At 41.2% G+C, this 18,881-nt stretch overlaps 2 protein-coding genes across 3 annotated transcripts in view; both read right to left on the reverse strand.

The window, feature by feature from the left end:
- Positions 1-227: 227 nt before the first annotated feature.
- taf3 (TAF3 RNA polymerase II, TATA box binding protein (TBP)-associated facto) lies at positions 228-7,745 on the reverse strand. The gene is made up of 7 exons (XM_040026075.1): positions 7,370-7,745; positions 6,760-7,002; positions 4,504-6,338; positions 4,319-4,401; positions 3,230-3,503; positions 2,596-2,702; positions 228-1,122 (listed from the first exon to the last, which is right to left on the reverse strand). Exons 1-7 carry the CDS (start codon positions 7,533-7,535, stop codon positions 1,008-1,010), a joined length of 2,823 nt encoding a protein of 940 aa, XP_039882009.1. The 5' UTR covers positions 7,536-7,745; the 3' UTR covers positions 228-1,007.
- Positions 7,746-12,057: 4,312 nt separating this feature from the next.
- Positions 12,058-18,881, reverse strand: part of tasor2 (transcription activation suppressor family member 2) — a 29,593-nt gene continuing 22,769 nt past the window's right edge. For both annotated transcript variants that reach the window (XM_040026074.1, XM_040026073.1), the window contains 5 exons: positions 17,487-17,609; positions 17,255-17,408; positions 17,053-17,158; positions 13,378-13,559; positions 12,058-13,174 (listed from right to left, as the gene is read on the reverse strand). The gene's annotated coding sequence lies outside the window, so the exon portion shown is untranslated. The remainder of the gene's footprint in view (positions 13,175-13,377; positions 13,560-17,052; positions 17,159-17,254; positions 17,409-17,486; positions 17,610-18,881) is intronic.

The following is an 18,881-nucleotide window of genomic DNA, read 5'->3' on the forward strand; positions in this document are numbered from 1 at the left end:
AAGGGAGGATCCTGGATTAGTGAATTAACACGGACAAAATTCAACATACGAAACTGGGTTTGATAAAATATTTCCAATCTATTTCTTATAAAGCCAATGCAAAAAAACAACCCCAAAACAATTGAAAGCGTGCACTTGTTGAAAAAAAAAAAAAAAAAAAAATCAAGGATGCATGGATGGGTTGGACAGGTGAGTTGGGTAAAGTTTTGATGGTAATGAGATTGACATGTTAAAGTCTGTGAGTACACAGACCATTCATCTTTAATATTCAAATCTCAGTGAAATTAATTACATTACAAGCACAGCTACAGTATAACTCCAGGACTACTCCATATGAAGGGAAAAAGGGGGGAAAAAATAAAAATACAAACTTTAAATTTAAAAAAATGTACAGAAATTACAGAAAAATCAGTAGATTTAAAAAGCAATATCTGAAAATGGATTTTTGAGTCAATAATCCTAAGAACAAAATGCACTTGGCTTGGAAGTTGGTATTTACACATTTATACATGCCTGATGCAATCATTTATATACATGACATTTCAGTGATACTGCAGAAAATTGGGAGAAAGGCTTGACACAAAGGTCATGCCATTTCTTGGCAACATGAGGGAAAACAGAAAAAAAGACGACAGCTGTTCTTCTTTCTTCCACTTTGTTGAGAAATTTTAACTCTGATTTGACAGAAACTGCCATGGTCTCCTTACACAGACAAGATCTCCAAGATTGGACAACCAAAAGCAACAAATAAACAATTTATAGGCAAAAAAAAGGGGGGACCACATGAGAACTAAGGCTGATTATGTGCTGGTTAAATCCTTTTTTTTTTATCCTCTTACCAACTCACAATGAATCGTGGCTGACATCTTTAAAAAAATCCTCAGAAGTTTGCATCAGCCATAATTTTAGCTTTCTTTATCTTTTTTTTTTTAAATTTTACAGCAGTGCCATGAGTGTTCATTGATGGCTTTAGTCCAAAACAGTCCAAAATGTGCTTTTGCATAGTCTCAATGCGGTTTGTGTTTCCTTTTCTTGTGTTTTTTATCTTTCTTCTTGCTGGAACATTTAACGCAGAACCACTGCTGGTCCTCAGGGGGCGCTGTGACGACCCCGACACAAGGCCTGAGGACATAACAGAAGAAGAGAGTTGAGGTTAGTGAGGAAATTGTGAGAATGCAGTCATATTCCTATGAGGCTTTAGCCCCATTTGGTTAGAAGACATTATGTTTGACACTGATGTCAAATTAAAAGGAACACACATATTGTTTATTTAGGCCTCATCCTGTCAGGTTGCTGGCATTTAATAAATTCAACCACCTACAGACTTCCCAAGGAGATGTGAGGGGATGCCATTCATTACTGGAAATCAGGTCATTCAGTCATTGTTGTACTTTTTGATAATAAAAGATGCATTTAAATTACAAAAAAAATCAGCAGCTCACTGACAAACACATTCAGACTGATTATGTGTTTCATATGTCTGAAAAAAATTGATCTCAAATTATCAGTTGACATGAAAGATACAGTGCTTCTGTTATTTTGTATGATTATAAATGCACCGTTAGCATTTAGCACAATTTCCCGGATTTTCACAAATCAAAAACAGATGATACAAACACAGAAACAACTTCCCCCCCTACTGTAATGTGGACCCAGGCCCATTAATTACATATGCATTGGCCACTTTGTTAAGTACACCTATTCAACTACTCATTAACACAAATTTCTAATCGGCCAATCAGGTAGCTGCGACTCATTGCATTAAGGCATGTAGACATTGTTAAGATGACCTGCTGAAGTTCAAATGGAGCACCCGAATGCTGATTTTAGTGGCTTTGAATGTGGCGTGTTTTTTGGTGACTGATGAGCTGGTCTGAGTATTTCAGAAAATGTAGATCTACTGGGATTTTCCTACACAAGCATCTCTAGGGTTTACAGAGAGTGGTCCAAAAAAAAGGAAGAAAATATGAGTGGGAGTTCTCTGGTGCTCGAGATCTGAGGAGAATGGCCAGATGGCTTTTAGCTTCCAGCAGGATAACGTGTCATGTCACAAAGCTCAAATCATCTCAAACTGGTTTCTTGAATATGACAGTGAGTTCACTATACTCAAATGACCTCCACAGACACCAGATCTAAATCTATTAGAGCACCGTTGGGATGTGGTGGGGAGATAAATCTGTTGGGAGACAAATCTGAGGCAACTGTGTTATGCTATCGTGTCAACATGGATCATAACCTCTGAGGAATGTTAGCAGCAGGACGAATGATTCAACAGCAGCAACAACTTTTTCTGTTTTTTACGATCCCAAACACACTAACTATGTCTCACTCATTCAAATACCTTTAATCAGCTGCTGTAAATCATACACAGTATTTGACAGATTTTTAATGGGGCTGTGCTGATATTTTTTTATCAAAAGGTCCCATTACAGACGCCCAGAAACCACATTTCCCCAGATTAACCAAAGTGACAAGAGTGAATTACATATAAATGCATTAAAAATGCAAATAAGAACCCAGAAGTGGAAGAGCAGATTAAGAATTAGTACAAGCACCCATCCTTGTGATGAAAATACAGGGTTGTAAAGCTCTTACCAGTGATACCAGTCGTCACAGCCATCACATCCTATCATGGGACTGCCATCATCAGGTTTGTTACATCCAGGGCAAATCCAGATCTGGTTTCCCCACTCATCTCGAATCTTGATTGTTACACACAGGAGAAAACTTTAGTGACATGTCAAAGGCAATCAAATGAAAAAAAATATAGCTATGACACAAACAGATAATGAAAAAAATCCCCCCAAAACGCTGAATAACCCAACAGTCTGTTTTATCTTGAGTGTAACTACCTTTGCCAAGGAGGATGTGTGTCTGGTTAGTGGGGTTCATCAAAAAGACAGATTCATGAAAACAACAGATGGTGCTTGGGTAACATTAGAAGAGCTTTTAGAGCTTGTGGAGTCCATAAAATATTTTTAAAACCCTCTTTAATATTTCAAGATCAAACTGAAAAACCAAAAACCAAAACAGGAGCAACATCTTTATACTCTTAAGAAACTTTCATGAGCTGGATCCAGGGATTCAATTCATATATAGATTTTGCAGCCTGATATTCAGGTATGTAATTTCAGACTGTTCTTGTTAATGTGCATGTCATGGACACTAAACAAAGACTGGTGAAGCTAAAGCTTTTAAATGCACAAATATTTTTATCCTGGGCACTTACCACGTAAGTACTGACGGTCTCAGTTACCACGCTGCGGACCGGTGTTTTGACGGAGGCGGCAGGAGGGAGAATAGGGGGCGGGGAAATTAAAGACGATGATGGGGGTGGAGCAGGTGGAAGGGGCGAGGGAGCTGGCGGCAGCGTGGGTATGACTGGCGGCAGCATTGGTGGTGGCGGCGGTGTCCGAGGGCGATTGCCAGGTCCTGACTTGGTAGCAGGGGTCTTGGGTGCTGGCGTGCTGGGCTCTGAATTTGGAACCACTTTGCTGATGACACTGTTGATAGAGAGTTACAAGTTAGAGATGTCTTCTGTTCATACTGTCTCTTTTTGTAAGAGTCTTCTTTAAGGTAGAACTAAATTAATGAACTCAATGTGATCATCAAAGGTAAACAGCTGCAGCTGTGAGCACAGCAGCCCACCCACCCAGCTGATAAAACTTCATCAAACAGAATTTATATAATCAAAAATAAGACAATGGACAATAAACATGAATAGATCTTTAACAGATACCTTTCAGACAGTACCAAAAAGCACTGAGGCCAGAAAAAGTAAGATTTCATAGGTCAAGAAGTACAGTCAACACACGCCTATCCGCGGTTCAGTTTGCACAGATTGTTTTGCGGAAAGTAACTCCCAAATATTCCCAGAGAATTTACTTATTCGTGGATTTTTTCTGTAGAGCATATTTAAAATATTTCTCATTTATTATTATTATTATTCAGTTATTTTCGTGACTAAATACATTTTTTATGAATGAAAAAAAAAGAAGAGTATATTTCTCTGCATGGGGAAATCTGCATCGCCAGACACGGAAGCGGCTGCAAAATGCCTGAGACCTTCATAAAAGACTTGTTGTAAGATGACTTTGAAATGATATTAAAGTGTTTTAGGATGATAGTTTAAGGTATACTTGGTGTTTTAACTAATAAAATTGGCAGTTATAAACGTTTTTAGAAAGGATTTCAGCTATTGACGGGCAGTTGTGGACCCTAACCCCCATGAACACCGGCCGTCAACTGTAAAGACTCTTTGTGTGACATAAAAACACATTATCAGAGGTATCACTAGAAAGCTTTAATCAGTACTTACATTTTGTCTTGACCTGCTCCCACCCTGAGCGTCAGTCTGGGAATGACCGGAGACGGTAAAGGTGCTGGAGTGTCTATTTTGACCTAAAGAGACACAAAGGATAATATAAATATTTGTGGCGCCAACATACAGAAAAAACAAAAAACAATAAACAAAAGGTATGCTAGACGTAAATACAAACTGACCTTTTCCAGTCGAATTCTCTCCTTTTCTTTCTCTTTTTCCTTTTCTCGTTTCTCCTTTTCCCTCTCCTTTTCCTTCCTCTTATCCTCTTTTTCCCTTTCTTTTTCTTTGGCCTTTTCCCGCTCCTTGTCTTTCTCCTTGTCCTTCTTTTTCTTCTTCTCTTTCTTGTCTTTCTTTTTGTCCTTCTCCTTGGTTTTTATTTCCTTCTCCTGGAGGATTGGGGCCAAAGGAGGCAGCATTGAGGGCACGCGCAGACAGGTATGCGGGCTAAACAGTGGCGGGACATCACCCAGACCAAAGGGGGATAATGTAGATTGTTTCTGCTTGTCGTCCTTGCTCTTATCTTTCCCCTTGTCTTTCTTATCCTTGTCCTTTTTACTTTTTTCTTTATCCTTCTTTTTGTCTTTATGTTTCTCCTTCTCCTTTTTAGAGCTGTCCCCATCTCTTGACTTCATCTTGATTGAGCCCTCAGCCAGGGGGAAGTCTCGTGGAACAAAAAGTTCCTCGTCCTTTACCCCAAACTCCTTCCAGGGCATCTTCCCATCTTTAGAAAACTCCTTGTTTTTATCCCTGTTCTTGTCCTTATTCTTCTCTTTTAGCTTACTCTTATCTTTTTCCCTGTCTTTATCTTTCGGCTTGTCTTTCTCCTTCTTCTTCATCTTAGTTTTAAGCTCCTTCTTTAGCTTCTTCTTGACATCTACTGATGACACAATCTTATTTTTCTCCTCAAACACCTTGAGGAGTGGTTCAGGGGTAGGTGGTGAAGCCGATCCGGATGACACGTAATCTGCTGCCGGTTGGGGTGCAGTGGGGGCAGATGGCCCCCCCTGGTTGGCCTTTCGAATCACCTCGTTGATTGAATCATCCATCGTCCAATTCCCCAGGCCTATGTGTGGCAGAGGGTGAAGTGGTGTTGACGTGTCTTTTAACAAGATGCCGGCACCAATTGGGCCTTTAGGTGTAGACGGCTCCATAATAGTCAGTCTCCTGGGACTGGAGAATCCATTGCTATCCGAATCAGAGCCCGAGGAGAACGCGAATGGATCGGGTTTCCGTTCAGCACATGCTCTAGCTATCACAGCGTCAATAGAATCCTCAATTGCTCTATTATCTGGCTCTAATTTCTTGAAAGGGCCCACAGTTAGCTCCCTTTCTTCTATGTTCTGACGCAAATGAATATTGTCTTTGCCCATGCTCTCACTCGGTGTGGACAACGGTAACTTTTGCATGACATCTGGTTTGCTCTGAGGTTGGGGGGCTTTAGCTGAGGCCATTTTAGGGCTCTTGGGACTTTTAGGACTCTTTGTCTTGCCTGGAGACTTTTTCTTTTCCTTAGATGGTTTTGGTGAATTTATGGGACTGCCAACCACCGGAACAGGAATAACCCCTTTAGGGGACTTAGTCCTTTGTCTGCCAGGGGAAGACACCTTAGGCTTTCTTGCTGGAGCAGTGAGGGCCTTCTGATCAGAGTGTTTTGGTATTACGGGCTGAGGTCTAAAAGAAGGCAGGGTACCAGATGGCATTTCAGGTGACAGGGGGTCCAGGCTGTCATGAGAAGGTAGAATGCCTGGACTAACACGTTGAGGGTTGAGAGACGTAAGAGGCTCCCTGGGCTCAAGACCCCACTCTGGGCTGAGGCCAGGGTACATCCGAGGCCTCTTGGAGGTAGGCATCATGCCCATAGCTGCATCAGGACTATCCAGGTGCCTCTTTAGTGGATGATTTTCATCGTTGACCGTTTCATCTTCATCTATTTCCTCCTCATCCTCTTCCAGTGCCACCTGCATAGCTTCAGCTGAAGTACCCATATCAGGGGGGACCTCTTCCTCCTCTTCTTCTAGAGTAAAGGAAATAAAAAACAGAACTAAGAACTTTGACAATCACAACATGACATTTACAACATAAACATGTGATTTTAGTTTGAACCTTTGACTTTGAATATATTTGGGTATTTAAAAAAGTATTTCACTTTGTGTGAATTGATGCATTTACACTTATTTTTAGCAACTTAAAATAAAATTTACAACACAATAAAATGTCTACAAAGTAAAAAGATGATTCGTAAAAGATTATTTTACGAATCTGCTGTGTTACATCACAGTCTAATGTAACAACCCTGCAATAAACTTAATTATAATGCTATATTATTTGCATAGGATTTAGAGAGGACTTGATTCCACTTTGCTATCAACTTTCAGCCTGTGCACACTAAAAAGTAATGGTCACATAGCTAATACTATATAAGATATTATACTGACCTTCTTGTAAGGAGACCAGAGGTGGCATATACTCTGGAATGTAATCCTTCCTTTCCTCTGCATCTCGAACTCCAGGTTGGGGAAACTGCAGGACATTGTTTTTGCTAACAGGGTAGAGCGGTGTTTGGTGGCTGAAGGGCACAGGCTCTAGGTTGTTGACATAGTCCTCCAGTTCACTCAGACTCACTCCTAGCAGTCTGAAAGCCTGGCTGACATCGTCCAGGACTGGATCTGTTCTTCCATCTGAAATGGATCAAAAATGTTGTCATTAAACCACAGCACTCACTCTGCACACACTCTTCCTGCAGCAAGAAGTGATGCTCAACAGGTTTACAGCCGGCACGCGACGTTATTTTATAGATTATACAGCAATTAAGTAACCAATACTCGTGAGATCGGCTACTTTTAACACTGAAAACAGATGCAAAGCAGCATAGCCCCAATAATAACAATACAGGGGAAGTCGCTTTGCTGTGTTCCTACTGTACTTTCTGACATATTAACTGCTTGCTAGGGGGCGCCAGCTGCAGAGTCAGTTAACAACAACGTGATCGACTACTTTGAGTTTACAGGCTAAAAAAGTAATAAGAGAACCAAACCAAGCACTTACACAACTCAGAGTATCGATGACAGACCCGAGCCAACTGCTGGATGTACCGATGCAGCACATCGGACAGCAGATCACACGCAGTGAGCTGAACCGCATCCCAGCCCAGAGCCTGGCAGATCTGCGCCACCGAGACACGCAGCAGCGAGCGGGCATAGCTCTCGCACATCTCGCTGACTTTGTTACGATATTAACCCCGGTCAATTCCTCTTGGAAAACATGCTCCCGCTCGTCATGTTTCGCGGAATGCCCCGAAGGGCTTGGGAAAACCCACTACCACGGTTAAATATGGACATCTACTTCAGTAAATATATTGGCGCTTTTGCCAGAGTCGCCATCTTGTTTCCATCGATAGACCCATCCCCGGAATCTAGTCCGCGCATGCGCGCCAGTGAGCCTCCGCCTACACGGCTCTGCGGAGTTCGAGCGGATCGTCGACTGTCTGCACAGGCGCAGGAGCTCTGTGGGTTTTACAGGAAGCTACATTTTACTCAGGCTGGGGCTGGTCACTAGTTTAGCTAGTGAATGTAAACTGGATACCGTAGATGAAACGTGGCTTTAAATTAGAGTCATGACTCAACTAAACTGAGCTATGCGCGTTTTTTGACGCTGCAGGAACATTCACAACTTTCAGGGCACGCCAGCAGTCGGTTTCGCTTTTAGCTTCTCACCGCCGAGTGACGCCGAAGTAACTGTTTCTCACTTCCGGCCCAAGTAAAAAGTAGAATATTTCAAGAAAAATATACCCAGTGTCTGAGAAAAAAATCCAAATTGGCAGGGTGGCTTTTTAAAATTCGTTTTATCAGACTAAAGCTAATTCTAGGTGACTCTTAAATTTGGAAAGCTAGCGTAAACTTTACCACATGAGTTTGTGTGAGAAATAGAGCGTGGTTTGCCTGCAGGTTTAATTCCCCACACTGGGTGGTGCTGGATTATTAAAAATGATCACCGCCTTGCAGCTGTAGACCTTTATTAACCAGTCGAATTTCACTTCATGTCCATATATTTCCAGACTCGTATAACAAACTGACAGTCACATCAAAGGAAAGCCAGTGTCAATGTGTCTGGTCACCATGTGCCCACCAGAAAAGCTTCAGTGCACCTCTACAATGATTCTCCTAAGTTATTGGATCCCTTAAGGATCATTCTTGAAAAAAAATATTTCTTGGTTCTGTGAAAATGGTGCTGTAGATGGCTGTTTAATCCAAAGTCCCAAATTCTATCGGGTCTCAAAACTGGTTGTAGATTTGGTGATGGTGAAGCTTATTAGTTGTGGCGAATGCTGGAAATGTCAAATGTGTCTGTGGAGGTTCTCAGTCAATCCAGAAGTCTTGAATGCTGGAAATAAGTCAACTGGACTTCTCTAGCTTCTCAAAGACGTTTCGCCATTTTATTCAAGAAGCTTCTTCTTAACCGTTGGAGAGTCTTCGGTATTTAGCCCTTGACTGTCCTGTCCTGAGAGTCACTTACCTACCTTTGTGAATGGTTATTTGATTGGATTCCAGAAAGTTGATTCTCTTCACCTCGACTTTGTGTTTTCAGAGGGAGAAACGCTTTGTCACTCCTCCAAGGAACGTCTTAAGTCTCAGCTGACTGCAGATTTCCCAAACCTTTTAATATTACATTTGCATAATGACTGAAACTAGCTCCAGTGATTAATGATGGTTGTGAGGTCAGTTTGATGATCATTTATATGCAAATGGTTATCACCACTGATCAATGGCCTTGAGTACCATTCACAGAGAGTCGGAGAAAGGGTGTAAGATCGTGAAAAATTGTACCTCTGATCTGTTCCTGTAGTCACTCCCTTTTTACATGAATGGCCTGCTTGTCTCCCCACTCAAGACCAGTGTTGCCAGTGTACATCTCAGCCTAGAAAGAGTTGCCACTGATCTATAGGTGTAAAAAGTCCTGGCCTGTTCAGGTAGCTGGTTTGTGTTGTGCCATTTGGTTGTTTGGTTCACTTCACTGTGGCTCTTCACTATGTACACTATATTACTTTGTCTGTTCTGGGGGATCCGATCCTTGACGTGAAGCAACTTTTTTGCCGTAGTACGTTTTGGGGTTTGAATGGCACAGAGACATTGTGTTTAAAGAAAATGTTTCTCATCTGTTCGGATGCTCCTGACATTGGGGATCACTAAAGGTTTTCATTTAAGCAGCAGTTGTCCTTTACTCCTGGATTGCCTGGAGCAAATGACTTCCTTACTTGGGATTTTCTTACCTAGATAGTTGAGCATGCATCTAGACATTGTTTGCTTCATTTCATTGGATAGCTTAAGCTGGGCATACACTGTGCGATTTTTTTCAGTCGCATTATTCAGCTCCTGCTCAGACTGTATGATTGAATTGCAGGGGTTAGAAGTTCGTAGGTCACGATGCATGGTCTCACACTATACGGCCCAATGCTCTGATGTGACCTGAGTGCTCACACTGTGCGTCCATTAAGTGAAGTGATAACATTAAGCTTATAACACAAAATCTGTCTTTTGATCTCCCTCTCTCTCCCTCTCTGTCTTTCACTCACACACACACACACACACACACACACACACACACACACACACACACACACACACACACACACACACACACACCACCATCAACTTTGCTAAATTGCTAATGAAAAACATTGACCAGGCAGCTGCAATTGAGCAGCAATGTCCATCCAAGTGTTTTCACAGTTGTTGTGATTGTTTTAATTTTGTGAAGCCACATCGAAAAGGCTCGGATGAGCTTGCCAAAGTTCTACAAGTTTGGCCTCCATCGCTTGTGTCCAGCTCACACACTGCATTGCCATGCTACTCCATCTTTTTCACTTCCATTTCTGTGTTTGCACATGCTCAGTGTGAGAGGTTGCATTGATACCCTCACGAGGGGCGATCAGGATTTAAAACAGGTTTGATTTTCTTGCGACCATACGATTGCTGATCGGGAGTTGGTCGTGAAGTGTTAATCGCTTCTCGTTACCCCATATATACCATACGATGCACGACGCACGATTAAGGTAAAACTCAGCCCGATCCCCAAAACGGTTGCACGACTGAAAAATCATCTCAAAATGGGCCAAAAAATCGCACAGTGTATGCCCAGCTTTACACTATGGTCTAGAGATCTGGTGGAAATGCAGAGTTTTGGGGCAGTAACTAAAGGCTTTAAGTCCCATGGTAGTCAGGCAAGTAGATGGAACAGACAAAAGAGAAGCTGAAGATGAGCTGAGTGTATTGGGGGGAGAGCAATTATGGAGAACATCAGACAAATATGGAAGGTCAAGGTTATAAAAGACTGAAAGTGTGAAAGAGGATCTTGTAGTTTATGCGTAGGTGAACTGGACACCACTGGAGCAGTACCAGTGACAGATTAGATAACACTGTTGCACACTGTATTGCATCAAAAAAGCAGTGTATTACCAAGACAGTATTTCCAGACAGAGTAGAGGTTAAAACCCTGAGACTCTCTACTTTTGTTTATAGAACTGAATAACCTCTTCTATGAGAGGTGAAATGTCTTCAAAAAGCTCCCCTTTTCAACCTCCCAAGACTACATTTATGTAACTTCTGGTTCTGAAAAGTGAAGCAAATGCAGTAGTCCCTTGAACCCAGCTCATTTTTTTAAATAGCCAGCAGAGGGGGATAAGGGGAAAAATACTTCTGGGGATAAAGAAGGCTACAGGAAACCAGCTCTGGGACTTGTTACTGTGAACACCTTCCTGTTGTGTTTATGGCCTGGTTAATCGCTTGTCAATCCCAAATGTTCTGTACCAATAGAAATCATTTGAAAACTGGCTATAAGTTCTGCAAGACTGAATAATGTTAATTGTTGACAGGCCACTGTTCTCCTTAATTATGCTTTAGGGAGCTTGGCTTCCCATAACAACATTAAAGCACAAAATTCAACTGCTCAATAACTGACCTAGGAGCATGCAATCATCTGGTTACAACATAACTTTGAAAAATAATATTCTCTCATTGAGTAGCAGCAGTAAAAAAAATAACCTCTTACACACTGTGTAAAGTTATCTTTTGAAAAGTTTTTGGTCTAAGACACTATGAGGGATATGAAGGGAGACCAACTTTCCAGAACTTTAATATATTCTGTTTCGCATCTATAATTGTGAGTCCTTTCACTGCATATGATCATGCTGTTATCATTATATAATTATATTTACTCTTGCGCATTGTGTTTTACTACAAAAAGGTGATCCAGACAGGTCAGGCTTCCCAGTTTCCACCCTGCTGGGAGACCTGTTGAACAGTAGTGAATTGGGGAGGGTCTGCCATGCCAATACCATGCACCTGGTTTCATCATAGGACAAAGCACCATTTGCCTTTTAACAGCTGGGAAAGGCTGGAGAGAACAGAGAAAATGAGTGGATTGTTTTGATATATTTCAGGCTGGAACAGGCTCCAGTGCCTGTGGAACTCCACCTGGATAAGCAGCCAAGCAAATTAATCATATTTCAACAAATTTGATGTTGTTGCTTCACCAAATGTGCAGTCTTTGATTGATCTGTTCAACATGTTTAATATCCGCTTAATTCAACAATTTGAAACCTGAGGTTGCCGTCACTGCTGTCTGTTTTAAGACCCTTCCCTTAGGTTTGGCCCTCTCTCAGTTTAACAGTCATACCTCCATCCATGTACTCTTACATTCCCAAATCAAGAACATATTAATAAACCCGAACCTTCCAGTTTTCTCTCATGTCAGTTTTAATTTTTGGGAACAAGGCTGAACAGAAAACAAGGCAGTAGAAAATCCACAATAGAAGAAATTGCACTATGTATGGAACAGTTTGAAATGATAAGGTGGAGATGGGAAACCAACATTTTAAAGCACTTCGTTCAATGGTTGATTTTCATTAGAAAACTAAATATTTTTTATTCATGTTTAGTACAGACAGTGCATTTGCTCATTTGAGATGACTCTGTTTACAGGAAAATAGAGGCCAAACTCTTCCTCAACATGAGCACAGTGCTAAGGGTCTTATTGCTGTGGGAAACACATTAATGTAGCGTAGGTACTCAGGACCATCAACCATGTTAGTTGATTTGTGGATGAAATCTCTTTATTTTCAGTCAGTTTGCTGTACAGAATACAACCAAAACTAAAGATAATTTACTTAGCATTAACTAATAACATTAAACTGCTGTACATGTGTATACTATAAATATGTAACATAGCACTTGAAAACAGCCTAATTTAGCTTCGTCTGAAGCCCCAGAGCATAACAACAGCTGGTCAACTTTTTTGCCTGAAGCCATCAACAAACTGTTATACTCCCAACAAACAAACACTATGCTGATTGTGCTGCAAATGTATAAGGCCAGAAGTGTGAGGAAAAAGATAAAATATTCACAATGTAAAACTCACTTGTTAACCAGGTTTACAATACACTTTACAATAAAAATATGATACAAAATCAACACACAGCACAGCTGCTGGTATACTGGCACTACTGCCACCTCTATCCATAAACTGAATGAGAACTAGGTTTACATTTGAACAATGTGGGAAAAAAAAAAATCAATAATTATTGTTGCATACAAAAACAAAGAAGAAAAAAACTGGTGGGACTGAAGAATAACACAATGTAATACATGTAAAATAGCAATTACTGGTGTATTACTGGGTTCTCTTCACATTGAGTGAGTTTATGAGTACATCCTTTAATGGGCAAAACATCAGTTCGTCCAGCTAACTTTTTTTTAGGTCACACTGTAAACATTTCACTTAAAGGCTTTGTTAAGAAAGACTCCGTAGTCATTGCCAAGATCCCATTACTCTCAAAGGCGCCGTCTGTTGCTGTATCTGTAAAAAGAGAACACTACGTTATTCCTTTACAAATGGACTTCTGTCCATTTAACCTGGACATTTTTTGAGGCCATTTTAGCATCTTAATGAATACTATATTTATAAAATTCTCCGGAATACAACTTCACAACAAGCATATAATGCAACAGCACTCTGTGAATGTCGCAGTGAACATAAGTATTAGTATATTCATGTCTCACCAGTTATAAAAACAAGGAAGCGAGATGATATTTTCTGAACCTGCAGGCGGACCAAACATGTGAGATAATCAGGCTGATCTTTTGACATCTGGTCACAGTCATGGTAAGGCAAAACCTCCAGGATTCCAGCCTCTTGGCCCCAGTACAGAAAGTGTTTCTTTTCCTTTGACTCTGCACTCAACCTGGATTTGAGAGGAACAAATTTGATGTTCAGGAAGTTAAGACTCCAAATGAAAACAGATGTCGCAAATGGTTGAGGAAAAAAAAATACAAATGAGCAAATTCTGTCTGATGAAATATGGTCTCAGTTTCCTTGTATTTAAAAATAAATAAATAAATAAATTGAAAAGCACAGTTTCATTCTGCATCCCAACCAAATATGTTGTTGGCCCTTTGCATGCCATCAAAACAACTGGTATGGTTCACGACTGTAGTGCTCTGTGGAATATAGTAAGCTCAGTAACTCATAAACTTGAACTGTTACTGGCTGTGGCAAACTAGTGCATCTAAGTCCGCCAAGGACGGTCCCAAGCCTGGGTGCAAAAAAAGGAGGGTAGTCGCCTGCTGAAGCGACCACAACCAGGCGACTGGAGAAATGAGGCATGAAACCATATGGATCCAAACCGATCAATGTCACACGTTGAAGCTACTGCATCCAGGGGAGCCGATGCACCAGCATTGGGGACCCAGGATGCTGGTGAGAAATGGACTACTGGCCAAGGTAACATTAGAATTTCACAGATCAAGTGACAATCAACACCAGCGTATTGAACATCTAGATGAGACAAAACATTGGCCAGACAGAGATCATCGTGCAAGAGATCCAGCGCTGCAATATCCAAATTGCCACCTTGTCCGAACTTCATCTAACGGGATCAGGTACCACCAACGTCAAGCCCTCTTCCACCAACAAACTGATGACATTCTATTATTCTGGGCGAGATAAGTGAGAAGCACACGTTGGCATCATGGTTGACCGCAGAATCTCAACCAGCGTCTTCACCTTTCAACCCATCTCAGAACGCCTTGCCATCCTCACCATTGATGGAACGACCACAACGCATATAGTCTCTGCCTACGTGCCAACAGAGACCGGCTTGGATGCAGCCACGGATAAATTCTACAACTGCCTTCAGCTTGTCTTGGACACAACTCCAAAGACCGACCTCATCATTATTGCCGGTGATCTGAACTCCCACACTGGAGCCGAACGACTCGGGATAGGAGGCCACCCTGGGGTGTTTCAGCCATGGAGAGATCAACGACAATGGACTTTGTCTTCTGTCCTTTGCTGCAACCAACAATAAGGTCATCAGAAATACCATCTTCCAGCACCCCACCAAACACCAGCTCATCTGAAGAAATCCTAGTGGAAAGGACTTGGTGATGCTGGATTATGTACTAATAAACGCCAGATTCCCATCATCTCTTCAAGATGTCCATGAAATGAGGGGCCCAGACTGTGGCTCTGATCACTACCCTCATTTGCACTCGACTACAATTGAAACTCTAGCACGCCAAGAGGATGTCACCCAAGTCTGAACTAGAAGCTGCTCACAGATGACGGACGTCACCAAGAATTTCAATTTGCCTTGTTGAATCATTTTGCCCTGCTGGATGATCCAGACGATATGGATGAAGAAGTATGCAGGATGATAAAGAGGGACCACGAAGCTTACTGGGACCAAGTGGCTGAGGATCCTATACAAGCATTGTCATTGACATGAATACTGCACACTCTACTGCACATTGCGTTGTCTAAGTGGCAAAAGTCCACCAATGACAACATCAAGACAACCTCCCCTGCTTACCACCACCTAGGCACAAAAAAATAAAGAAAATTCACCTCCTCTACATGAATGACATCAAGTTGCATGCCAAAAGTGAGCGAGACATCGATTCACTGATCCATACCACTGGGATCTACAGTAACATCATTGGAATGTCATTCGGACTGAAGAAGTATAGTTGGATGGTAACAAAGACAGGGAAGGTAGTCAGAACGGAGGGGATTGTACTTCCAGAAAGCAACATTGCAGACATCAAGGACAGCTACAAGTACCTGGGAATCCCACAGGCTAATGGGAACCACAAAGAGGCCGCTAGGAAGGCTCAAACCACCAAATACTGTAGAGAGTAAGGCAAGTCCTGAGGAGTCAGCTGAATGGGATGAACAAGAGCCAGGCAATTAACACCTATGCCCTGCCGGTGATCAAATACCCTGCGGGGATAATAAGCTGGCAAAAGGAGGCAATAGAAGTCACTGGAATCAATACAAGAAAGCTCCTTACCATGAATTGAGAGTTGCACAATGAGACTGTACACTAAGTGAAAGGAAGGAGGACAAGGGCTAGAGAGTGTCAGAACCACTGTCCAGGATGAGACGACAAACATCCATGAGTACATCAGGAAGATAGCCACAAGTAATCGTGTGCTTGTTGAATACCTCAGGCAGCACAAACCTGAGAAAGAAGAGGAGCCAGGAGAAGAACCATAATGGAAGGACAGGCCCCTGCATGTATGTATTAACAGCAGATAGAAGTAACAGCACAGAGTAACTAATCATGGCAGCACTGGAACAAGCTCATAGAGATCCATAGAGGTTGGTGTCTACCACACCAGGTAAAACCCCATGTGCAGGCTGTATAAAGACTCCCTTCAGAAAATCCAGCACATAACAGCAAGGTGCAAGATGCTAGCAGGTAGGGCATACATGGGACCAAGTGGTCGGCATAGTATACAGGAATATCTGTGCCAAGTATCAAAAAGGTCAAAGTGGAACATGCCCCCTAGGGTGGTCGAGATTGACCTAGTTAAGAGCCTGTTTGACTTCCAGTCTTTTTTAAGTTGCATTGTGTTGAGTTTGTGAAACATATTTACTGCACAGTTTAAAGCAGTTCTTAATTTTCCTGAATATTGAGGGTTTTATTTTGGTGGTTACACCTTAATGTTGTACCAAAAAGTTGATTCTGTTTATCTGGACAGAGTGTTTTTATTTATCCAAGTGACTTCTTCTGTCTCAGGTGACTGCAGGTTTTCCCAACCTTATAAACAGTACTTTTGCATAATGACTGAAACTAGCCCACTGACTGAAAAATGGGTTGTGAGGTCAGTTTATTGATCATTTTGCCCTGCTGGATGATCAAAGCCCATTGACCAATGATCAAAGACCATTGTAGTAGACCTCCTGCTATTTTAGTTGCGGACCCCTGATGTAGAAGGTGAACACAACAGTGGTCCCAGTAATAATTCGAGAACTCAGTGCATTGACCCCCAAGCTGGGGAAGTTGCTCCAGCAGATTCCAGGAACAACACCCAGGATCTCTGTCCAGAAGAGTACAGTCCTAGGAATAGCAAAGATACTGCGCAGAACCCTCAAACACCCAGGTCTCTCGTAGAGTCCGTAATTCTATTAGTTCACTGGTTTGTGTTATATTACTAGTACTACTTCTATGTGCCCATTTTTGTTTGTTCTCATGTTTCTTCATTAATTTCATGTTTTATGCCATTTTGTGGTGCATTATTGCATTTTATCTTTTTTTAGAAGGACTATATAAATAAATAATATCTTAAATTTCAAACAAAGAGTGAAAAAGAAAGAAATTTATCTTGTGCAGCTGAGATATACCAAACTGGAAAGTTTTATTTAGTTATTCTTTGTGGGCTGGTCCTTACCTTGCATTTTCCTTTAATCGACGGCTGTCTCTGTAATGCAACATCCATTTCCATTTTCCCATTTTGCTTAGCTCTAGCAAGATTTCAGACACCTTTTTCATGTTACCTACAAATTCATTCAAGGTTCAAGCAATTAGTTAAATTAATAATAATGAAAATACTCCAAACACAGAAAACTAGTGCCCAATAAAAGTGCACATACAAAGGCTGAGAGCATCCAGCGCTGTTCTGTCAAACATTATAAAACCACCCTGCATGAAGAGTTCCTGATGTGTGAGATTCAAAACATCATCTGGTTCATCAATTCCAGCAAACTGCACATGCCGTGACTTCTTCAGCTCAAGCAAGTGTGGGACCTGAAAAGCAGAAAGTTGAGTCTTTAATAACTTTTATTTAAGTTTTGTTGTGATTTTTTACACCAATAGAACCATTACCTCACAAATATGCTCAGCAATGTCTTCATTCTTGAGGATGATGATCAAAGATGAAGAACAATCATCACCAGGGAAGAATTCAGATGGCTGTACAGGAGTGTGGCCCTCTGCCTCTAACTGTGCCTATTGAAATAAAATTATTACTCAGTGAGAAGTTATAAAATATATGGCAAGTTTATATTTTATATGTACAAGGGTTATGAAAAACAGCTTCGATCCTTTACTGTCACACCTCAATAATGGCTACTATAAGCACAAGCTTGTGAGAAATAAACAACAATTCATTTTGAGTTGTATAGATATTTTGTTACATTTGAATCTGACCCTTACCTTATGCACTAGAACCACCAGAGGGTTCATTTTGAACCATTTGGCATTTTAAAATCATGTAACTCAGTTACAAACCCCACAATCTCTTATTTCATTACTTTTTCTAAATTGACTTATTCCTCATATAATAAATTTGGGGATTTAAAGAAAAAAAATTACCACCATTCATACCTGGAACCATCAATAGTTATTTACCCAATCAACACAATGTTGATGTTCAAAGAAAACAATGTAATATGCTGCAGTCAACAATCACTGTATGGAGGGTACATACTTTTTGATATGAAGGCATGTGTTTCATAAATCAGAGACAGCTACATGAGATGGCTAGATGAGTACTATATGAGTACTATGGGGAGTACTATGGGGACTATAGTTAGATTAAAGACAAGGTAGGGTAAAACAGTGATGAGATATTAGGCAGAGTGGAGCAGAGTGCATGCATAATGAATGTTTGAGAGGCCGGCAGTTTGATGTTGGTGCAATGAGGAAAACCTTAGCTGAACTGAGTCCAGAGTCTGTGAAAACAAATCCTAGCAAATAAAGAGCAAAATCCAAATTGGATGGGTTTCAGTCCAGAATAGGTAAGGGGCTGTATACTGGGGTGGATCAGTGTAGATGCTGAATGAGAGAGAGGAAGATACGGTGAAGAGAAGATATCTGCCTCCGGTCACTATGTTTATTCCCTGATAGGTTGGTGAGTGGTTACAGCTGTTGCTAGGCTAAATTTCTTGCAAAAGACATACAGTGCTACACCAGAAACTCTCAAACTCTTGTGACTGATTTGGCTGTTAGCAGAATGCCAAAGTTGCCTGAAGTCTTCACGGAAGAGAGTGCATGCATAATGAATGCACTCTCTGGTTAGTCAGCAAACATTTGCTAACTAACCACTGAGAAGTACTAAAACTTGAAAAAGTCTGACACAAACAGGAAACCTTAATGCTAAAACCCAAGACATTTCAAAAGGCCCAACTTTTACTTTGAAGGCAACCTGTTTCTGTTGTCTGTTTGCTTCACACTTCACAGTTTCACAACCGTTTAGCAAGTTCCACACATACCACAGGC

The sequence above is a fragment of the Simochromis diagramma genome, unplaced genomic scaffold (genome assembly GCF_900408965.1).
Source record: "Simochromis diagramma unplaced genomic scaffold, fSimDia1.1 OVJJ01000293.1, whole genome shotgun sequence".
Classification (NCBI taxonomy): Eukaryota; Metazoa; Chordata; class Actinopteri; order Cichliformes; family Cichlidae; genus Simochromis; species Simochromis diagramma.

Excerpts from the sequence above, each read along its gene's own strand:
- taf3 (XM_040026075.1), bottom strand. The coding sequence starts at position 7,535 with ATGTGCGAGAGCTATGCCCGCTCGCTGCTGCGTGTCTCGGTGGCGCAG. Across the intron at positions 7,003-7,369 it reads TCATCGATACTCTGAGTTGT|ATGGAAGAACAGATCCAGTC; the intron begins GTAAGTGCTTGG and ends GATCCATTTCAG. Across the intron at positions 2,703-3,229 it reads AGACCGTCAGTACTTACGTG|ATTCGAGATGAGTGGGGAAA; the intron begins GTAAGTGCCCAG and ends GTAACAATCAAG.